The sequence below is a fragment of the Gavia stellata genome, chromosome 2 (genome assembly GCF_030936135.1).
Source record: "Gavia stellata isolate bGavSte3 chromosome 2, bGavSte3.hap2, whole genome shotgun sequence".
NCBI classification, from domain to species: domain Eukaryota; kingdom Metazoa; phylum Chordata; class Aves; order Gaviiformes; family Gaviidae; genus Gavia; species Gavia stellata.
In genome coordinates this window covers 77,455,782-77,475,841 of record NC_082595.1, presented here as the reverse complement: position 1 = coordinate 77,475,841, position 20,060 = coordinate 77,455,782, and the positions used below count along the sequence as shown (strand labels likewise).

Genomic DNA, 20,060 nt, shown 5'->3' with positions numbered 1-20,060 from the left:
TTATATTTGAGGATTTATTTTTTTTTTTAGTAAAGGGATACTTAAAGTAGCACGGCTTTCCATAAGATTGCACATTACGCTTAGATTAAAAAAAAAATCAGTTGACGAACTGAATGACAGTGTGACATCTGGCTGTGCCAGAAAACAATATGGCTTTTTGAAAACCAACAATCTTTTTTCTTCTTCTTTTTTACCATTCATTAAAATGAGGCATCCAGATACTGGACAATATCTCATACCTAGTGGGAATATCTAATTGCATGGGCATATCATTAAGGAGGTAAAGTTGGAATATAGTAAACTATGGAAGGAAATTCTAAAATTTATGTTGATTCATGCTGTATTTAAAAAAGTCTTCATGTTTTTTTAAAAAATATACATGGTGAGTGGTGATTTCTCTCCTTTTTTTTTTTTTAGGAACAAGAACTTTACCAAAAAGAAGGCCTGGGGGTTAATGAAGTGCGCTATGTAGATAATCAGGACTGTATAGGTATGTACTTTTTGAAATGTCAAGCTATTTGTTAGTGTCATGGAGGAAAAAAAGCTTCAAGCAGAAGACGCAATGTATGCATAGCACTAGCTTCAAGTAGAAGAGGCAAAATATGCGTAGCACTAGTAATTTTATGCTTTCAATGACTGTTGCAACCTTGTGAATTCTTCCAGCTTTGTATAACATTCCAGTTCTGGTTGGCAATAGAGCCCTGTTGTCCTACAGTGTGTAATAACTGCAGCTGGCGCTTGAGAATTTCTTTTGCATTTTCCTAGGAAACTAACTAGAACACCTAAATAGGATAAATAAAGTGAAGAATGGTGTGAGGGTGTCTGGGGAAAAATATTCCATGAATTAAAAAAATCCCATCCCATTCTTCCCACCTTTTTTAAGCCAGTGAGCAAAGAAACAAAATGAACTATAGGCAACAGGCTGTAGATGTTACTACTGCTTTTAGGCTTCCACAGACTGATATATAACAGAGGCTTAAGATGATGATGATGTTAGGTTTTGGTTTTGTTTTTTTTCCCCCTTCTGCGTTCAACTTGTGTTCTCCAAATTGGTGTATTGTGAACAAAAGTTCATTTTGCTTTTGCAACTAGTCAGTCCTGGCTGAGCAGAGTGTGACAGAATTTAACATCTGTTGCAAAATGTCTGGTTCTTCTGAGTTTCTCTAGCTCTGCTGAAGAAGTTCTGGCTTTGACAGATAGGACTGTACAGTCACTAACTCTGACTTAATTAAAGACCTCTCTTGTCAAGCAAACTTCTTAGCCATCTTGTGGAAAAGCAACCGGAAGGTATTTGGAGGAGGGAACAAAAGCGTAGCAACAGGAAATAGGTGACTTCTATGAATACAAATCTTATCTCTTCTAGTGCTTTAAAAATGTGTATATGAGCATGAGCTTGTTCCCAAAAACGTTGTTAGAGTTTAGAGACTGTCATGTTTCTATAAAAAGGGTTGATTTCCCCCCCAGTGCATGGGTGGTTGTGGGTTGTTTTTTTTTTTAATTGAAACATATTTCAGGATCAAAAGGGGTTCCCTGGTGCCTGTTGGAAGAAAAGGTCTCTGTCTGACTCGGAGAAAATGGGTCAGGCTGTAGAGATTGTTGCCAAGTTGTTGCCTTTTCATGCCATAGAAAAGGGTTGGTCAGCTTACTCAAGAATACAAGTAGCAATCCCTCAGTCATGACCCCTTTTACTATTCCAACCAACATATGGCACTCCACCACAGATTTGTCACATTTCTTCATTGTACGAGTTATTCTTAGGTAAGTTAATAAAATTACAGCTCAGTTAAACCACAGCATGTATGCCTTTTTTCTGTTCTTGCATAGTCAGGAGAAAAGGATTTTCTACTGCTTTTGAAGTGAGTGAGAAATACTGGTTTCTGTTGCAATACAATTTTATTTAAGGTGTTGGACCAGGCCAGTGATGGCAGTGAACACGTAGGAAATATTAAATGTCACAAAAGAGAGGGATAGTATATTGACATGGACACTTTTTTAACACTATGGAAGAATCTTAGAAATAGTCATTAGTATGGTATGTTAGAATTTCTATATGGAATGGTAGTCGTCTCTGTAGCTAAATTAGCTAATTCAGATTTTACAAGCATAAATTCTTTGGATCGGGGCTATCTTTGTGCTTTATATGTAGCCTCATACTGTTTATGATCTGTGGTAAGAGTTCATAGGCATTGCTGCAGTACAAGCATTAGTTATTTCTTCCGCAGAAAAAGAAGTAGGTAGTAAAAATTCCTCATACAAGAACAGTTTTGTAGATAATACAAGAAAGTTTTAAAAGCTGCAAAATTCTTGCGTCTAGTAGTTTCAAGAGCATGAACTTCTATGTCAGCTTTCAAGGGCTTTTGTATATGTATGTGAAAGGTCAAGACAATACACTTGTAAAAAGTTGTGAAACCATCACTGTATCTTCAAGTCTGATCTGCCTTTCTTAAAACAAATGCATTTCATTTTTCTCCCTGGATCCTGTTGTGAATGGAAGTTTGCACATTTTCATGCCTTTAGTTTTGATATATGGTGAAACATAGATGAAAAGCTTAAAAAAACCCCAGCAATATAAGCAATTATCCCATAAAGACCTATGGTTGTACCACAGAAACATTTATCCACCTTTTGGGAATTAGATGACTAAATTCAACTTGAGACCCAGAGTAAAAATCAAACAATCAGTGCCTGATCTTTTTTTCCCTCGTATTCCTTGTGTTAGAGTTAGAACTTGGTACGTATAGGATATTGATTAAATCAACAATTCAGATATGTAGAATTAATTTGCAATGACTTTTTGTATTTTGTGTTAATAGCTTTCCCTAGATACTGTTACACAGAATCGGATCAGTAGCATTTTAAACTTGTAATGTTCAGTTCTGATATGAGGTTATATATTCAATTTTTGTAAACATATTTTGTTTTATTAATAGATTTGATTGAAGCAAAATTAATAGGTGTACTGGATATTTTGGATGAAGAAAATCGTCTTCCCCAACCAAGCGACCAGCATTTTACTTCAGTTGTGCACCAAAAACACAAGGACCATTTCAGACTCTCTGTAGGTTTATTTTTGCTGTCTGTCTTGTTTTAATAAAACAGTTCTTGAAACAGTTGATAGTAGTACTTCAATTTAATGAAAAACTTTCCTAAGAAATCTCATACCACACCAGTCTGCACAATCCATATTCTTTTGTTAAGGACAAGTTTGGTTATTAGTTTTGTTGAAAAGTTCACTGAAGGCTTAAGTCTTCTAGCGATTCTAATATCCTGCTGAAACTAAAGCCATATTCTTCACTTACATTTGAATTTTGTTGACATGTAATGCATGAAAAGGAACTAAAAACACATTTTAATTTAGACTATTTCATATCGGATGAGCTATTTTGTTGTTCCTTTCAAAAATATCTTGCTTTGGGGAATATCTGACTCATGTGGAGGGTCTAGCTAGCACTTCAGAGATGAAAACAGGGGAACACACAAGGAAAACCTTTTTGTTGTTGTTAATTCTTTAGCATAGAGCACTCTGTGGAAGATAAATAGAAATTATTGCAATTTTTGTACATGACTTCTGTTGAAATACAAAAAAAAAAGTTAGTTCCCTGCTGATAAGATAAAATAAGATAAAATTGTCATCCATTTACCTTTTGTTAAGTTTCCACTTAATCTTGCTTAACTGGTTTGCTGTGCAATGAAACACTTCTGTTGGTATGTGTACAATCAGAGAGGTAGTTGCCTTTTAAAATATACTATTTAAAAACACATTTTGAACTTCTATCTAATTCTATTCATATGACAAGGCTATTCATCAGCGGTGGAATGAATGGTATAGAAATTGTTGATTAAAGGCAAAAAGAGAAGCAACTAGCTGGTGTTAGCAACCCTGGTGACTTTTATTTTGAATGTGAGGTATCTAAGGGTGTGAATGAGAATGAAAATAGGTTTCTGAAATATCTTGGTTTGAATGGGAATGGTAATAGTCATCACAATTGTACTGCAGGAAATGTTATTTTTAACACCTAGTGCTCCTGGCAGAATCATGGTGATGTTTTAAGAATAAATTTTTCCTCACTCTCCAGTGTAATTCTTCTTTGTAACTCAACTTTTTAATTCCAGATTCCTAGAAAGTCTAAATTGGCTGTTCACAGAAATATCAGAGATGATGAAGGCTTTATTATCCGACATTTTGCAGGAGCAGTATGCTATGAGACGGTAATTTTACTTGTGCAAAACTATTTTTGTTACGCTTTCTAGTACGTTTATATTTTTCAGTGTATATAGGTTAAATAACAAAATTTCCTTTCATCAGAAGAGAAATTAAAAATTTCCTTTCATCAGAAGAGAAATTAAAAAGTTGATATGTCTTAGCTTTGAAACTAATGTGACAGAATTGACAGTTTCTTTTAAATTCTCAGATTACAGACTGTTTTGGTGACATGTATTTTGTGTAAGAGTTTGTTATAAATCTATAGGTAATGGTGTCAGTATTAAATATATTGATTCATGATCTACTGAAAATCTTATCTCAACAGACATTTGCATCTTGAGGAGAGGAATATACTATGTGATATAAAAGTATTGTTAGACTTAAGAGTAACTTTTCAGAAGCATGCTTATCCTTGTATGCAATCACTGTTTATGTTATAGTAAAAATTACATTTTATGCTTTTGTTTACCATTTCTACTGGCAATAGAATCATTCATGTAAGAATACGAAATGCCTGAAATTGCTACTCACAAAATACATTCCAGATTCTTGTACTTTTTTGACTGCTCATCATACAAAAACATTGAAACACCTGAAGCTAGTATCTAAAACCTAATTTTTTAAAAAATAAGGTCTTGGGGTAAACCAAAGATCCATAATGCTTCATTGTTCTGGTCTGTAATTCCAGTGTGTAAGAGGGAAGCTACTTCTAAAGATGGGGGTTTTTTTTCTGTCATTTGAAAATGAGTACTTTAAGGGTTTATTCTTACTTACTTCAAAATACTCCAAGAATTATAATGATTGCTGTGCTGTCTTGAAGTAGGCACACTCTGCAGGCCATTTTACAAATAAGAAAATTGATGTCTGTGTGTTACCTGCCTGATTTTTCTGAGGTCGCTCAGTGAGTCAATATCAAAATGGGAACACATTTGTTCCAAGTACTCTGTGTTTAACTGTGTACCTCATCATGATATGTTAATAATCCCTTAGAGCGTCTTCAGGAACAGAGGAGTCAGGTATGAGCACATAAGCTCTAATCAGATATGAGGTAGATTTGGCCCAGAAGCTATGCTAATATGCTTGACTTAATTTATCCCCTCCCTCAGAGGGACTTACTTAGCTTGGGCCTTAGAATTTTTGGACTATAGCTGCCTTGTACCTCATCTGTTACTTGTTTCTCACTGCACTTGTGGCAGTTTTCACAGTCTCATTTGTGATGAGGACACTCCTCTGGCTGCATTCGTATTCCAGTCTTGTGTTTTCATAGTCCAGGGGAATTTTGGAGGCCTGTGTTGGTCCTTTGATTCTCATCACCATTAAATCCCTTTATGTGATATTTGGCAAATTCATATTTTCTTTGAATTTGTCTTGGCCTCGTCTGTTCATAAATACCAAAGCCACTATTAAAGTGGCACCAAAAGCTATTGAGAATTTTGTTAGTGTGAAATAGGATACTAGTGTCTTCGTCTCTGAGTTTCAGTGTAATGAATTGTTCTGAACTTCCAAAAGTTAGTGAGTCAATTTAAATAAACCAGCGAGGTAAGGTTTGTAGGAAGGGACAGTATCTTTTATTAAATCAGCTGTTCTTAAATAGTCATAGCACTACTAAAATAAGCATTTTTCATTTCATTTTCCAGACTGCCTAGATGCACCAATTAAAGTGTGCATGTTAATTCCCATTTCGCAACAGATCTTAAGTGATACTACAAGCAGTGAAGAATTAAGCTTCTCAGTACTCCCAAGTGGTGATGTATTGAGTGCTAGAAATGGAAATAAGGATAATCATTGACAAAACCGCAACTGATCTCTTAAAAGGCACTAAACCTTACCTTGCGTTTCATGATTCCAACATCCTTCAAATTTAAGAGTATCTTTTCTCTCTGTCATTAGTGTTTTGTGTGTCCAGTTAAAAAGTTGTTTGAAATAAGGTATGAATATTTACCCCACATATTCTTGCTGATTCTTGAATTAAGTATATAGCATTGTTTTCTTTAATTTTCCTTAAGACTTAAGTAACTGGGGCAGTGAAACAAATGTACTATTATTTTTTGGGTTGTCTTTTCAGATGCAATTTGTGGAAAAAAACAATGATGCTTTGCACATGTCCCTTGAATCTCTCATATGTGAATCCAAGGACAAGTTTGTTCGACAGTTATTTGAATCTAACACTAACAACAACAAGGATCTCAAACAAAAAGCTGGGAAACTTAGTTTCATCAGTGTGGGAAACAAATTCAAGGTAACATTAATATAGCAAAAATACTTATCTTCTTGTAATATATACCACTTTTCAGTTACCTGAAATAAGTAGAACCTAAGGTTGGGAGAACTAGTGGTAACTTGAGATTCATACAAAGAAAATTTTGTTAACGAGACCTTTTTTCTATTGAATTATAAGAAACCAGTGTATTCAAGCTACGTGCTATGCATTTCTGTCAAAAAGATGTTTCATAATAGTCCTTACAGAGATTATACAGTAATTTTTAAGTCAGAATTTTACAAAGCCACATAGAAGTCTTTATTCAAAAGGTTTAAAGTCTTGAGATCTAAATTTGGATTGTGTGGACTTTAAGGGGCTCTAAATGTGACAAAAGGTGTTCTTCTATAATATCTTAATTGTGCATTTTAGAAGATCTATCAATTGGCTACAGTTTGCCATTCTCAAAATTTAATACCTAACCTAACCACTGTTTTTCCTCTTCTAAAGTATAGTCATGGCTTTCACAGAAGGATGTTCATTGTGCTGAATGTTTCCTTTCTCAATACCTGAATCTGATGCTTCTCCTAATTTTCTCCTTTCTTCTGCTTGTTGTAAAGCTGACCTTCAAACCTTGTCTTCTCCATATATTTTCTGCATCCTTTTCTCATTCAGCAGTTTTATTTTAGCTGGACTATTCCAGCTCAGGATGGCTAGAAAAAGAACTATAGGGGAATTAAGAGATGAAAAGCAGGCACAACCGTGGGCTGCAGGTAAATTTTTCAATCTCGTGGATTTACTGTTGGTAGAGCTGCTGCAATTTCAGCAAGAGCTCTTCTCAACACATCTGGGCCAGATCCAATGAAGGATTTGTATGCCTTCAGGTGAAGTGCTGCAACGTTTCTGGTATGCTACCTTACCTAGGGCGCCTAAAACCCCACGTCACTTTTCTAACTAGACTCCTTACACAGTCCCTGGAGAAAGCAGGTATTTTAGACAATTCAAAGACCTTCTTGTAGAGTGGGGCACTGCCAATAGCAGAAGAGCATTTCTGCTCCATGTCAAGGTTAAGTGCTGAATCAGGACTGCAAGATAAATTCCTTCTTGCATAATCCTATCTCGTGGCTAGTGTTTAGAACTGTTCTCTAAAAATGCAGGGGCTGAAGAACAGGAAGGATATGGTAGCAGCACTTGCTTTTTGTGTAGCACCAGTATTCTGCTTCAGGACTATACTGTATTCAGTGTTCTATGTCTGCTGAATTTCCTGTAGCACCATGTTATTGGTCAGTCTGACAAAGGGGATTCTCTTTATACCCTTCTGGAGATGGGTTGCTATGTAGCCAGAAATAAAATTTTGATGGAGCCAGGAAGAGTAGGAGACAGAGCCTGACTTGGAAGGTAGTGGTTTTGGTATTTAACTGGGAATTGGGCAGCCTGCTCTCTTGAGTTTTGCTCTGACAATTATTTCCTGCTCCTTCTCATACAGTGGTTGTAGAATTAAACTGTAGCAATTGGTTTAATATAAAATGAATGATGAGGAGGCAGACTGAGAAATGGAATTACATACAGATAAGCCATCTTCTGAGCAAACCCTGGAAGCATGAGTCTGTTGCAGGTGAAGCTAGGACCCTTTTTTTTTTTTTTGTAACTACATTTTCAAAATGAAACCAACTGTGGGATCTTTGAGATAGCTTCCGCATTCTTCCATCTGGGTTTTCAGTTCCTCTTGGGTTTAGCACCCCACATCCAGTGGATGCGGACATGTGAATGATACCATTGTCCAAGGAGGGATGAAGTAAAAAGGGAGGCATTTTTTAAGTTAAGCAGCAATTAAGTGGGGGACATATTGGATTGCCTTTTGGACTTCAGTGTTCACCTCTGCACCTAGAACGTGACTAAAGTCCTCTTTGGATCTGGCCCATCAATCTATAATTCTTTCAATGTTTTCAAGTTTCATGGCATTTGAATGTATGTGTTACTTCCAGTAATTCATTTAGTGTTACCTTCCCAGACACAACATGTGCTGCTGATGAACACTAATAGCCTTGAAAATGTCACTTCAGATGACATCAAAATAAGTTCTATTATCTTAGTAGAAATTTAATCTCTTTAAGAATAAGAATTCTTAGTGCGTCAGTATGTAAGTCAGTCTCAAATTCTAATTACATTAATTATTAGATGATGTTGCAGGGACTTCTCTTTATGAAATCCTTCATACATCCCTTCCTTATAACTAATTAAAATTAATTCTCATAAATCAGTTGAGGAAATAATGATTAGTTCATCAGATCTACTCAAGAATCTTTGGGATGATTTTTACCTTACTACGATAATGATGGATTAAAGCGTGATAATTCGAAGAGCAGTAGTTTTAGCAATATGTTTTATTCATATGATCATTTAATTAGTAAAATTTAGCTGAGAATGGCTCTGGTTTATTTCTTGTCAAATCACAGAGTATAAGGAAGGGGTATTTTTCCTCTAGCAGAAATGTATTTTGTTGATGGAAATTAAGCTGTCCCTTCCAAAATTAAGCATTTCTAACTTAAGAAAACATAAAGATTATATTCAAGTAGAGATACAGAGTATGTGTAAGTGAGAACTGAGCAGGAGGTTATTAGTGTTTGTCATGCCTCTTGTGGCACTCCTCTCTTTCTAACTATATCTATGATAAGTTAAAAAAAAACCCAACAAACCAATTTTATCCACTGGAACGATGACTGGCAGCTGTAGGTGATGCATATGGCCCATTCAAATCTAGTTTCTTGGATTTAAGGTAATTGAAATACCTGGTTAAAAAAATGTCAGAAGTCAAATCCTTTCAATTTTGGTTCCAGTCCAGAAAATGAGGAATATGTTTAGGACATACAGAATTTTGTCTTACCTCAGTCTATATACTAGTAAACTAGAAAGGCTGGCACAGCAGTAATCTATGTGGTAAAACAGACACATCTGTAAACTAAAAGTATAGCTGTTTTCCTGATGTGGTTCTGGAATATTTAAGTCCCTACCAATTACATTCAATAGCAACTGTAACTCATTTTCCCTGATAGCCTTAAGTCTCTGGTGATCCTGTAGACTTACCCCCAAATAATCATAGGGCTGTGGTCTTTTCTCATCACAGTATGTTTAAATCCAGCCTCAGTAAATGTGATTTTAAAATTATAGTCTATTGTCATCAACAGAGAATTAAAAATTTGGGAATTTGGAATTAAAAATAGATTATGCAGGTTCATTCACCTAAATGTTGATGTAGCTTTAAAAAACCAAGAAAACCCTGAGCATATCTGTTTTCTGTGTTAAGTATTTAACATACAAATATATGCTTGTTATAGATTAAATTTGGGCTTTCATAAATTTTCAGTCTATTTTTTTAAATTATTGCCAATCAGTCTCATTTTCTTTATAATTTTATTACATAGGCATTATTTCCTTTGTTTTCCCAAATGGGCTTGCACTTTTTTTGATAACTATGTTGTAGTAAGTAACTAATCCATACAGTGTTGTACAATTAAACACAAGGAATTTCCTCAGGACCATTCATGCACACTTGCATGATTTTGTCTGTTAAAGTTTGTGAATGTTTGATTTATCAATTCTGTCTGATTTACTAACAATAAACATGCATGCAGTAATGCTATACCACTATTCTGTGTGTATATTTCTGTAGTTATGGTTAGACTCTTGAAATAACTGTTTTCTTTTACAGACTCAGTTAAATTTGCTTCTTGAGAAGCTTCACAGTACTGTAAGTATATATACAGATGCAGGTTCATAATTTTCTGACATGTCATAATTGCTTATCTCTACAATAAATGTGCTAAGTAATTGCTTTAGAGTTTGAAGTTATATGGCACTTTTGAAACACCTTGCTGTGCAGGTGATGATTATTGAGTTACTTTAAAATAAATGAACCACCTTTAAAAAAGTTGTTGTAGAATGAAAGTTACACAATTTGAGTAAACAATATAAAATCTGTCTAGGCTGCAATCTCCTTTTTTGTCACTTTTACTTCACTCCATTCACTGGTTGTCATTGATGACTGATTTGCAGAAGATTTAGAGATGTTACGTAGAAGTAAGACAGACGATAATTTATTATTAATTACTGTTTTCAGATTCCATAAAGCCATTAAAAATAAAATGTTTCATTTCACTTTTGTGATAGGCTGTAAATGCACAGATGGTCAAAGAACCTGATTCCCCTAATGAGTGTTTGCTAATTTAGCTGATGTAATTTGATAGTTTGTGGAATTCTCCATGTAGTTCAACATACCCTTTTTTTTTTTTTTTTAGAACTTGTATTTGTAGGAACACATTCTTGTTTCTCTCGACCGCATGTTCTAACCAATTCTAGATACAAGGTTATCCTCTGTCAAGAAAAGAAAAAGGGGGAAAAACATGGGAAACAAATGGGACAGGTGCTGGATTGTAGTCGACGTTAAGATTTTACTGTACTCATGAGGCTGGTCTGAAAGAAAGATGATCTCTTTCACACAGAACACTCCAGAACTGAGACCCAGTCCAGGGAAAGAGTATGTGGCCAGGCTTGCTGTACTCTTGAGTTTAGCTAACCCATGAGTGAGGATGTATTGTTAATATAGAGCTCCCTTGGCAGGTGCTCTCTCACTCTCAGCTGAGAGATGGAAAAAGAGAGAAGACACTGCAAACCAGAAGTAATAAATACTATGTTTTCTCAGTCCCAATTTTGTTTTAGTATATAAGGTAGGTTATCATTAGCAGCCACCTGTTTTGGGAAAAGCTGAATAAATGAATGGTGTTTTGCAAAAATGTCATCCTTAATGAATGTGAAATAATGAGAGAAAGCAGTGGTCAAAATTGTAGAGATAATGCACATGGTGATAAGAGAGGAGCAGACTGGAACAACATGGGGCAACGAGAGTGAAGCCACGAGCCAAAAAAACCTGTAAAAAGTAAAAGTTAGAAGAAAGGAAGGTAGAGTTCATCTGGCATGGTTCCAACGTCAGGAGGCTGGTAGCATGTTCACTGATGTGGACTCTGGAGGACTGAGGCATTTACATGATGTGATTGTAGAAGATAATGAAGCTAGTAGAATTTAGACTGCTATATCATAATTAGATTATATTAATGTTAAGAAGAACAGTTTAGTGAAAACTCAAAAGTTGAGGATCCAATTAATAGCTTGAGCATTGAGATCAGTTACATCAAGACGAAGGCTAGAGTGCGAAACTGATATATGAGAGAAAAAGAATGTCAGCATTTCTTTTTCAGAATACTATTACTTTGTATATTTTTTTTTCCACCCATAATTCTTAAATTACTAACTTATTTCAGAAGGTTTAAAAATGTGTAGATTCTGCTAACTTCGTGTTTTGGTAATAGGGGTCTAGCTTTATTCGCTGTATCAAACCTAATTTAAAGATGACAAATCACCATTTTGAAGGAGGACAGATCCTCTCTCAGCTTCAGTGTTCAGGTAATGTACGCCTCTGACATTTTTCCCTCTGTTTATTACTTTGGCCATTATAGATTGACCTAAGTTTGAAATATGTGAGATGGAAGCAGTATTTCCTTGCTTGAACTGTTGCTTTCTAGAACGTACCTTATTTATGCCTTATGAACAGTTATTTCGATTCTTAGTAACTTAGGTCTCATTTTAGTCAATAGAACCCTAGAAATAATTCATCTGAAGAGCCATAAGGTCTCTTCTTCGCAGGAAGAGTTGATGTAATTTCCATCGACTCTTTTTCTATTGATTATAATGAAAGTTGAGACACCAGGTGCATATGTAAGAAGCCATGTAGCCATATATTGGTACCTAAATTTAGATTTCCTGACCTGGAGCTGAATCCCATCTCTCTGTGTTGCCCACAATGTTAATAGGGCAGCAGTTCAGTCCAGAGCAATAGAATTCCTTTAAATTACTGTGGCAATTGAAGTGTTAAAAACTCCTGTGTGCATTTAGAGGCAGTCAGTATTAGCCAAGATATCTAATAATTGAAACACACCCTTTTTCTTTGATTTTATAGATACTACAGTAGAGTTGAATCGCCTTGTTTTATTTTAGTTTTTCAAAATTACTTTATACCACTATTAATTTGATTTGGAGCTGAACTTGCAATAAGGGAAGTTGGAACAACCATAGTCTTTCCTGTTGCTTTACATACTACAGATTGCGATGCTGCATTTTCGTTATTCTTGAAATGCTAGGCACTTCCCAATTTTACAGCTTTATTTTAATGAATGAATATTAGCAGTTTTCTCATGTCCCACTGAGCAGTGGAAGGAACTGCTTGCTTGAGAATTAGAGTGCTAGCATTGTCGTTCTTTATAGGGTGTTTGTTCATCAAAGTACTTCGATACTTATTTTTTTCCCTTTTCTGTATTTTTGTACTTTCAGTAGCTTGTGCTTAATTTTTTCTCTTTCTGAAGTCAAGATACTTCAGGTTCTGCAGCTGATGTTTTGACAAGTCGACATTTAACATGTCATGTTATCATCACAAAAGCTTAACAACTTTTCAGCAATTAGAAATCCATTAACATCATTAGCAGTAAGTTTCTTCAGGTTAACAGCATTTGGCATGTCAGAGAAGAAAAAATAAGAAATTAGCATCCTCCCCCCCAATAACTGCAGTGTTCTACAGTAGCCTTACAAGCTCACTTTTCCATATGTGCTTACTCTAGCAACAGTAAATGAAGCTTAATCTAGTAGAACAAAGTTGTAATATGTAATATTATAGCATTACATCTTGCTTTTTTAAAATCTTTTTTGAAAAAGAAAGACTTAGTGTAAACAAATCAAATTTCCATTGAAAGCAGGTATGCAAAAGATTTAAGTTTAAAGACAGCAACCACAAGTTAAGTGCTAACTTAAACTTATATGCAAAATCTGTTGATAGGGTTATGTAAAGCAGTAGGCAAAAACTGGCATGGCCTGTGCTGCTTGAAGTAATTTGAACCTTTTACTGACTTTGTGTCTGTGCTTTACTGATGTCCTAGTTGCAGCCAAAGTGTAGTAACAGTATTTGGGGCATTAAAATTACATCTTAGCAGCTTATACCTAGTACTGCAATTACACTAAATGCTCTAGCACTGCATATGTATTTGACGCTGCATCTGTACCACATCTCACAAAAATCATTGACATGATGAAAGTAAAAGCCTGTCTGGGCATTGTTTGGGTTTTGCTTTTTTTTTCCCCCTTTTTAAAATGAAAATGTCAAGTCTGCTAAAAAGAAAAAATATTTAGGAAAAATATTAGAAAAAAATCTCTGCATGATTGGGTGTTACTTACCTCTTAAATAAGGAGAAAATTGTATGGGCTCCTCTCATCCGTTCAGTATTAACTATTTAATGAATGATCAAGAAATGTTAGAGGCTGAATCAAGTCCCAGCTGAATTTTGTGGTTTAGTTTCTGAACAATGTCTTTGAGGCTTATGTCATAAGCTACTGGTTATCATAAAAATCACTGCTTAGTTTGCATTTTACTGATACCAACTTTTGTGCATGTGTTTCTATGAATCTAGGAATGGTGTCAGTTCTGGATTTGATGCAAGGTGGTTTCCCTTCGCGAGCTTCATTTCATGAACTATATAATATGTACAAGAAATACTTGCCTGAAAAATTGGCTCGACTGGATCCTAGGCTCTTTTGCAAGGTAAAAAATAAATTAATTCTTCTTCTATATCATCCAGGACAGAATATGTATTATGGGGGTTTATTTGAAGGAGGCAGAATATAATCCTAACTGTTTTCTGTGTTTCAGGCACTATTTAAAGCCTTGGGACTGAATGAAAATGATTACAAATTTGGGCTAACCAAGGTGTTTTTTAGACCCGGCAAGGTAATGTTTCTCTTGAAGTTCATGAATGTGCATCTTAGAATAATTTGGGTTGGAAGGGACCTTTGAAGGTGACATCGTTCAACACATTGCTAAAAGTGTGGCCAACTTAAATAAGGTTGCCCAGGGTTTTTTGTAAATACTGTTCATTTTCTATGAAAAACATCAATATTAATACTGATATAATTGGTTTCATAGTCTTGTTGGTAATGCTGCTGTATTTCTAATGCAACGTTTGTATTCCCGGACATTCTACCAGTCACTTAAGACTTATGTTGGTTATTAAAAAGAGCAAGTCAGAGCAAAGAAAAAATCTGTTTATAGCTGAAATACCTTTCTGTGATTCTGAGAATTGCTGCTGCTATGCAGAGAAAGGAAATGAGGTAGGGAGCTGTTGTGACTAGAAAGGAAAATTATTGTAGTCCCAGAACAATGTTCTTACTGTCATAATTACTGAAAAGTAGAAGTGCAGGATTTTCAGAAAAGGTTGCCTTTAGTTGTACTCTTATACAAAGGTTAAAAATTGATAAGTGCTTTCAGGGCTTTATTTTTTCCTAGATACAGAATTAGAGGTGTCTTGAAGTTGTGGAAGGCCAGAGTAAATGCTCAGGATGCAGAGAAACAAGTTTTAAAAATGTTGACAATAACTATTTTTAGTGATTAGTAAATGGTTGGATTATTCAAAATGCTAAGTGTTGCACATCAATTAAACAAACAAAAAACCCCAGTAGTCACTTCTGTTATCATTAAAGAATAAAGTGATGCCAGACATACCTCCTCACTTGAATTAATTGAAAGCTGATATGACATAGTTACATCAAAAATATTTTACCTTTTTAACTCAACATGCTCTTAAATAATAACATCTAACACTCTTTGTTCTCCTAATTTGTATATCTTTTTTTTTATTATTTAGTTTGCAGAGTTTGATCAGATAATGAAGTCTGATCCAGATCACTTAGCAGAGCTGGTTAGACGAGTGAATCGCTGGCTTATCTGCAGTCGTTGGAAAAAAGTTCAATGGTGTTCTCTCTCAGTAATTAAATGTATGTATTTGTTGTGGTTTAACCCCAGCTCTCAATTAGCACCACACAGCCACTTGCTTACTCCCCACCCCCCCCTGCAGTGGGATGGGGGAGAGAATCAGAGAAAAAGTAAAACTCCTGCGTTGAGACAAAAACAGTTTAATATGACAGGAAGGGAATAATAATAATAATAATAATAATGATAATAATAATAATAATAATAATAATAATAATAATAATAATAATAATAATAATGAATATACAGAACAAGTGATGCATGATGCAGTTGCTCACCACCCACTGACTGATACCCAGCCTGTTCCGGAGCAGCAGCGGTGAACCCCCCATTTTTATTTTTTTTTCAGCATGACATCATACAGTACAGAATATCCCTTTGGTCAGTTTGGGTCAGCTGTCCTGGCTGTGTCCCCTCCCAGCTTCTTGTGCACCTGGTAGGGCACTGTGAGAAGCTGAGGTGTCCTTGACTTAGTTGTTGCTGAGCAGTGCTTACACTAAAACATCAATGTGTTATCAATGTTACTCTCATCCTAAATCCAAAACACAGTTCTATACCAGTCACTACGAAGAAAATCAACTCCATCCCAGCCGAAACCAGGGACAGTATTTTATGTTTTATTAAATCAAAATGTTTGTTAAAAATAGAGCAAAGCAATTATCACCTTGAAATGTGGCCAAGGACGTGTATAGCAGATGGTTACATACTAAAGTCTGAGTAGTTGCTTTCAAGGTTGGTGAGATATTTTTTTTTTATGCTTTATGTTAGGTACATACAGGGGGGATTAGAGCAGAGGTTTTTCAAAATGGGACGTACAGCCCACCACCAGTCTCCCATGTCCAGTCTGCTTGGGTGCTTACTGAAGCCTGGGTAAACACTTGCACAGAAATAACTAGCTATCACAGGTCTTACGGGAGAGAGACTTCTACACCAGCAAGAAAAACAGTAGTTCAACTCTCAGCTGACAACATCGAGTCATTTAGTTCTGGGAAGTGCCTGAACAGAGGTTGTCACCTCCAGACAGAAACTGCATGTTTGAAAGCACTGACATGAATTACGGGGGCAAACATCTCCACTCCAGCAGTTACTGCTGATCAGCAAATAAGTGCCTGTCACTATCGATACGCAGTTTCTAAGTTCTTGGCCTTCCTAGTTTACTGTGCAGAGTAGGAAAGAGGCGGGGTGGAATAGAGATTGCTGGTAATAGAGAGGTTTTGTTTTATGTTCTTTAAGTATTGCAGAGAAATGCTCAGGAAAGTTGCAGCCACTTTATTATCTCTAGCAGATACTGGCTACTTGATTACCCTTCAGCACAGGACTTAGACTTCGAGCTGAGCATTTCCTGCTTCCTAGGTCCAGTGATTTTGCGCTGAGGTTACTGATAGCTGTGAATCTGGAGGTGGGGAGTGGTGCACACGTGGGAGTGTGCGTATGCTTAATTCTTCCTGTTTGTTTTGGGTGGGAGCCTCTATGCCTGGTTCAGGATTGTGAATTTTGTTGTCTGCTGTGTCTTGGGAGTTGTGGTTCCGGTATAGACCTAGCTCTCAAGCACATGTAGTCTACATACAGTTTGGAGTCATCAAGTGTGTGAGTACTGTAGGAGTTGTGTTAAATTGTATAAACCATAGACACTCAGTATCTTCTGTGTGTTTACAGTGAAAAATAAGATAAAATATCGAGCCAGTGCCTGCATTAAAATACAAAAGACTATTCGTATGTGGCTTTGCAAGAGAAAGCACAAACCACGGTAAGAGGATATTCCTTGGTTGAAGAAAATGTATTTTAAAAAATATTTTCTTGTGAATGTAAAGAGGAGATTTACTATGCTTAACTAAATATATTTGAAGTCATAGACTTATGCTAAGTATGACAGAAAGAGACTTTGAGAGGTGCTGTGTTTCTTCTCTCTTTCCCAAGGACGAGTAGGCTAAAACTGAACCTTTCCTAAGAGATGTTTGTTTGACTCTGTGTTCGTAAAATCCTTCCTTGGTAGCCTAGTTATTAGAAATCCTTAATTAAGTCTCTCTAAATGAAATTTAAACTCATTAATTTTTGTCCTTTACCCATTCACACCTTCCTTTATAGGTCCCCTTTCTTTTTTATCTTAAAAATAATTGTGTGTTCTGTCTGTTGTGTCTCCTCTTGAAATTAAGTAATTCCATTAGCTTTAATCTGACTGCATGGAATACTCATGGAAAAAATGCTTTCGTTGTTAAGCTCTGCTGACACCTTTTTGTTCTTTGATAGAGATGCAACTCTCTGTTCTTTAATAGTGGGTTTCTTATAAAAATGTTTTCTTTTACATCCTTTGATAGTTATGTTTCATTTTGTACCTTGACATTGGTTCTTTAAAAAGCTCCAAATTTTCCTGGACTCTTCCCCAGACTTTTTTCCCTTGTGGGGTCTAATGACTGTGTTCCCTGCTGTGTAGTTAAGTTTTATCTGATTCAGTCCCATTATTTCTCTTCGAGTAAGTGGCACAACTCGACCTTTATCCATTCCAGTCAGAAACCTCAGGTGGATACTAATGATTTGTTATTGAAAAAAAAATACCCACTGCCCCACATTAATTCTCAAAATAAAAACCCATTTTTCCATTTTGAGTTGCCATTTGCTGATCAGTTTTAATTATTGTTTGCAAAAGGCTCCATTGCTTAGTTCCTTCATGTGATAATGTTTGAATTGAAAAAAACAGAGGGTGAGTTTTATCAGAAGGCATAACTTGTATCCACTGTCTACCTCTTTAATGTGAGTGATCAGTGGTAGTTGTAAAAATATCACCTTGTAAAAATATCTCAAGGTACAAATAAACTACCTTACCTTCACAGAATTGATGGCCTGATAAAAGTGCGTACGCTGAAGAAGAGACTTGATAAATTTAATGAAGTAGTAAGTGCTCTGAAGGAGGGGAAGGCGGAGACAAGCAAGCAGGTCAAGGAGCTGGAGTATTCTATTGATGCTTCAGTGACCAAAATTAAGGTATGATAATAATCAGATAAATAGTTTCTTATTACTGGAATCTTAAAAAACTTAATCTAAAGTAGAAGGCCAATGTATTTTTCTTTATAGAAGAGACATTTTAATATTGAAGTCTTAATTTTCAGAGGCACTGGGTAAATCCTGTTTAAAATTCTTTGTGAATGTAACTGAAGTGAATCCTGAAACTGGGTGCATACGTCTAGACTTTGGTATTATTATCTGTGTTTCAAAATTGGCACTGGAGAATTTAAACCAAAAATGTATGTTGATATTATGAGGCAAGTGTTAATAATTTTCTTGTTGCTTTTACTGTTTGAATAATGCATATTAGCAATGTTTTAAATTAATCAGGGCTGAAACATACAGACATTTGTCACAGAGTGAACAGATTTCTATTCCAGTTATGATTCTTTTTCAGACTTGGTAGTAAAGAGCATTCAGCTTGCTGATTATGCTTCAGGGTCTATAGTTCTCAGTTTCTTATCACAAAAGCATACAGGCAAAATGAAAGAACATTGGGATTTATTAATGTTTGAAAAAATTTGATGTGTTGAATTTCTGTTTCATGCAATATAAAAGCTTTCTTAGTGAGCTGTATTAAGATGTTTCTATTTAAAATCACGGTTGAAAATATTAGAGTTAACCTGTCAACTTATAGTTCTCTTTTCTAATAAAAATAAGATAATTTGATTATCATTATGATACACGCTCAGAAAAGGTCAGCAAACACCTCATATCACAGTTTTATTACTATACATCAATATGAATTGTAAAATGAAATTAAATTGTAGCTATCAATGAGGTTTGAAAGCATATGTAGCAAAGGCTATTGTTTTAAGTATTTTCAACCTGTTATTTGCTACTAATACCTTTTTAAAAAAAGTTAGTCACAACACAGTCCAATGCTTTTTCTGAGTGCTAGTATACATACAGTAAGAGAAACTATTCTGTGCTATCACATACAAGGCAGAGATGTAAATAACTGCTATAGCAGCTAAGAACATGACACAAAATGCACATAGGAGGCCCTTAGTTTTCATCTTAGCATGCTAAGATTTAATTTCTGTTGCTTAAAACTGCAAGGTTTAAAAAATGAAGGCATGTTTTAAAGAGAAGTCATGTTTAGTATCAGTGCTAAAATGGAGATTACTTTGTATGGTTTTATATGAGAGAGTAATGGATCCCCAGGATTTTAAGAAGAAAGGGAAGGATGTGCTCAAGCTCCCCCACCCTGAAGTGTATATATAATTTAATTATATTTCTCAATGCTTTCATTTCACTTAATATTTTTTCAATATACATTTTTTTAGAAGTGAAGTACAAATGTAAAAGAATATAATCCCCTCTTATTATTTCATTTTGTAGACCACTATAATGACTAGGGAACAGATACAGGAAGAATATGACGCTCTAGTTAGAAGCTCAGAGCAGCTTCTGAGTGCACTGCAAAAGAAGAAACAGCAAGAGGAGGAAGCAGAGAGGCTACGACGCATCCAGGAAGAAATGGAAAAAGAAAGAAAGAGACGTGAAGAGGAAGAACAACAACGAAGGAAGGAAGAAGAGGAAAGACGTCTGTGAGTATTGAATAAGTTGTTGGTTATAGAGGGAGAAGAAAATAGGAAAGGCACTTTAATGAGACTGTTTTTAATACTCCTATGCTTAAAGAGAGTTACTTGGATTGTACTCCTGGTGTGCTATGCAGTGTTAAAACGTTTCCTTTCCCAGTATCTGTAGTCAGAATAGAGTATGGAAGAAATTATATGATGCAGCTGGAAATACAGATGGACTTGGAAAGTTTCTTGACTTTACATGTAGTG

General features: G+C 35.4%; 1 protein-coding gene across 6 annotated transcripts in view; it reads left to right on the top strand.

Moving 5' to 3' along the window:
- Positions 1–20,060, top strand: part of MYO6 (myosin VI) — an 82,504-nt gene that overhangs the window by 44,074 nt on the left and 18,370 nt on the right. For all 6 annotated transcript variants that reach the window (XM_059829577.1, XM_059829617.1, XM_059829607.1 and 3 more), the window contains 12 exons: positions 418–490; positions 2,931–3,058; positions 4,114–4,209; positions 6,270–6,443; positions 10,111–10,149; positions 11,765–11,858; positions 13,910–14,040; positions 14,149–14,226; positions 15,140–15,269; positions 16,921–17,011; positions 18,093–18,243; positions 19,609–19,817. In XM_059829577.1, coding sequence (XP_059685560.1) covers positions 418–490; positions 2,931–3,058; positions 4,114–4,209; positions 6,270–6,443; positions 10,111–10,149; positions 11,765–11,858; positions 13,910–14,040; positions 14,149–14,226; positions 15,140–15,269; positions 16,921–17,011; positions 18,093–18,243; positions 19,609–19,817 — 1,394 coding nt within the window. The remainder of the gene's footprint in view (positions 1–417; positions 491–2,930; positions 3,059–4,113; positions 4,210–6,269; positions 6,444–10,110; positions 10,150–11,764; positions 11,859–13,909; positions 14,041–14,148; positions 14,227–15,139; positions 15,270–16,920; positions 17,012–18,092; positions 18,244–19,608; positions 19,818–20,060) is intronic.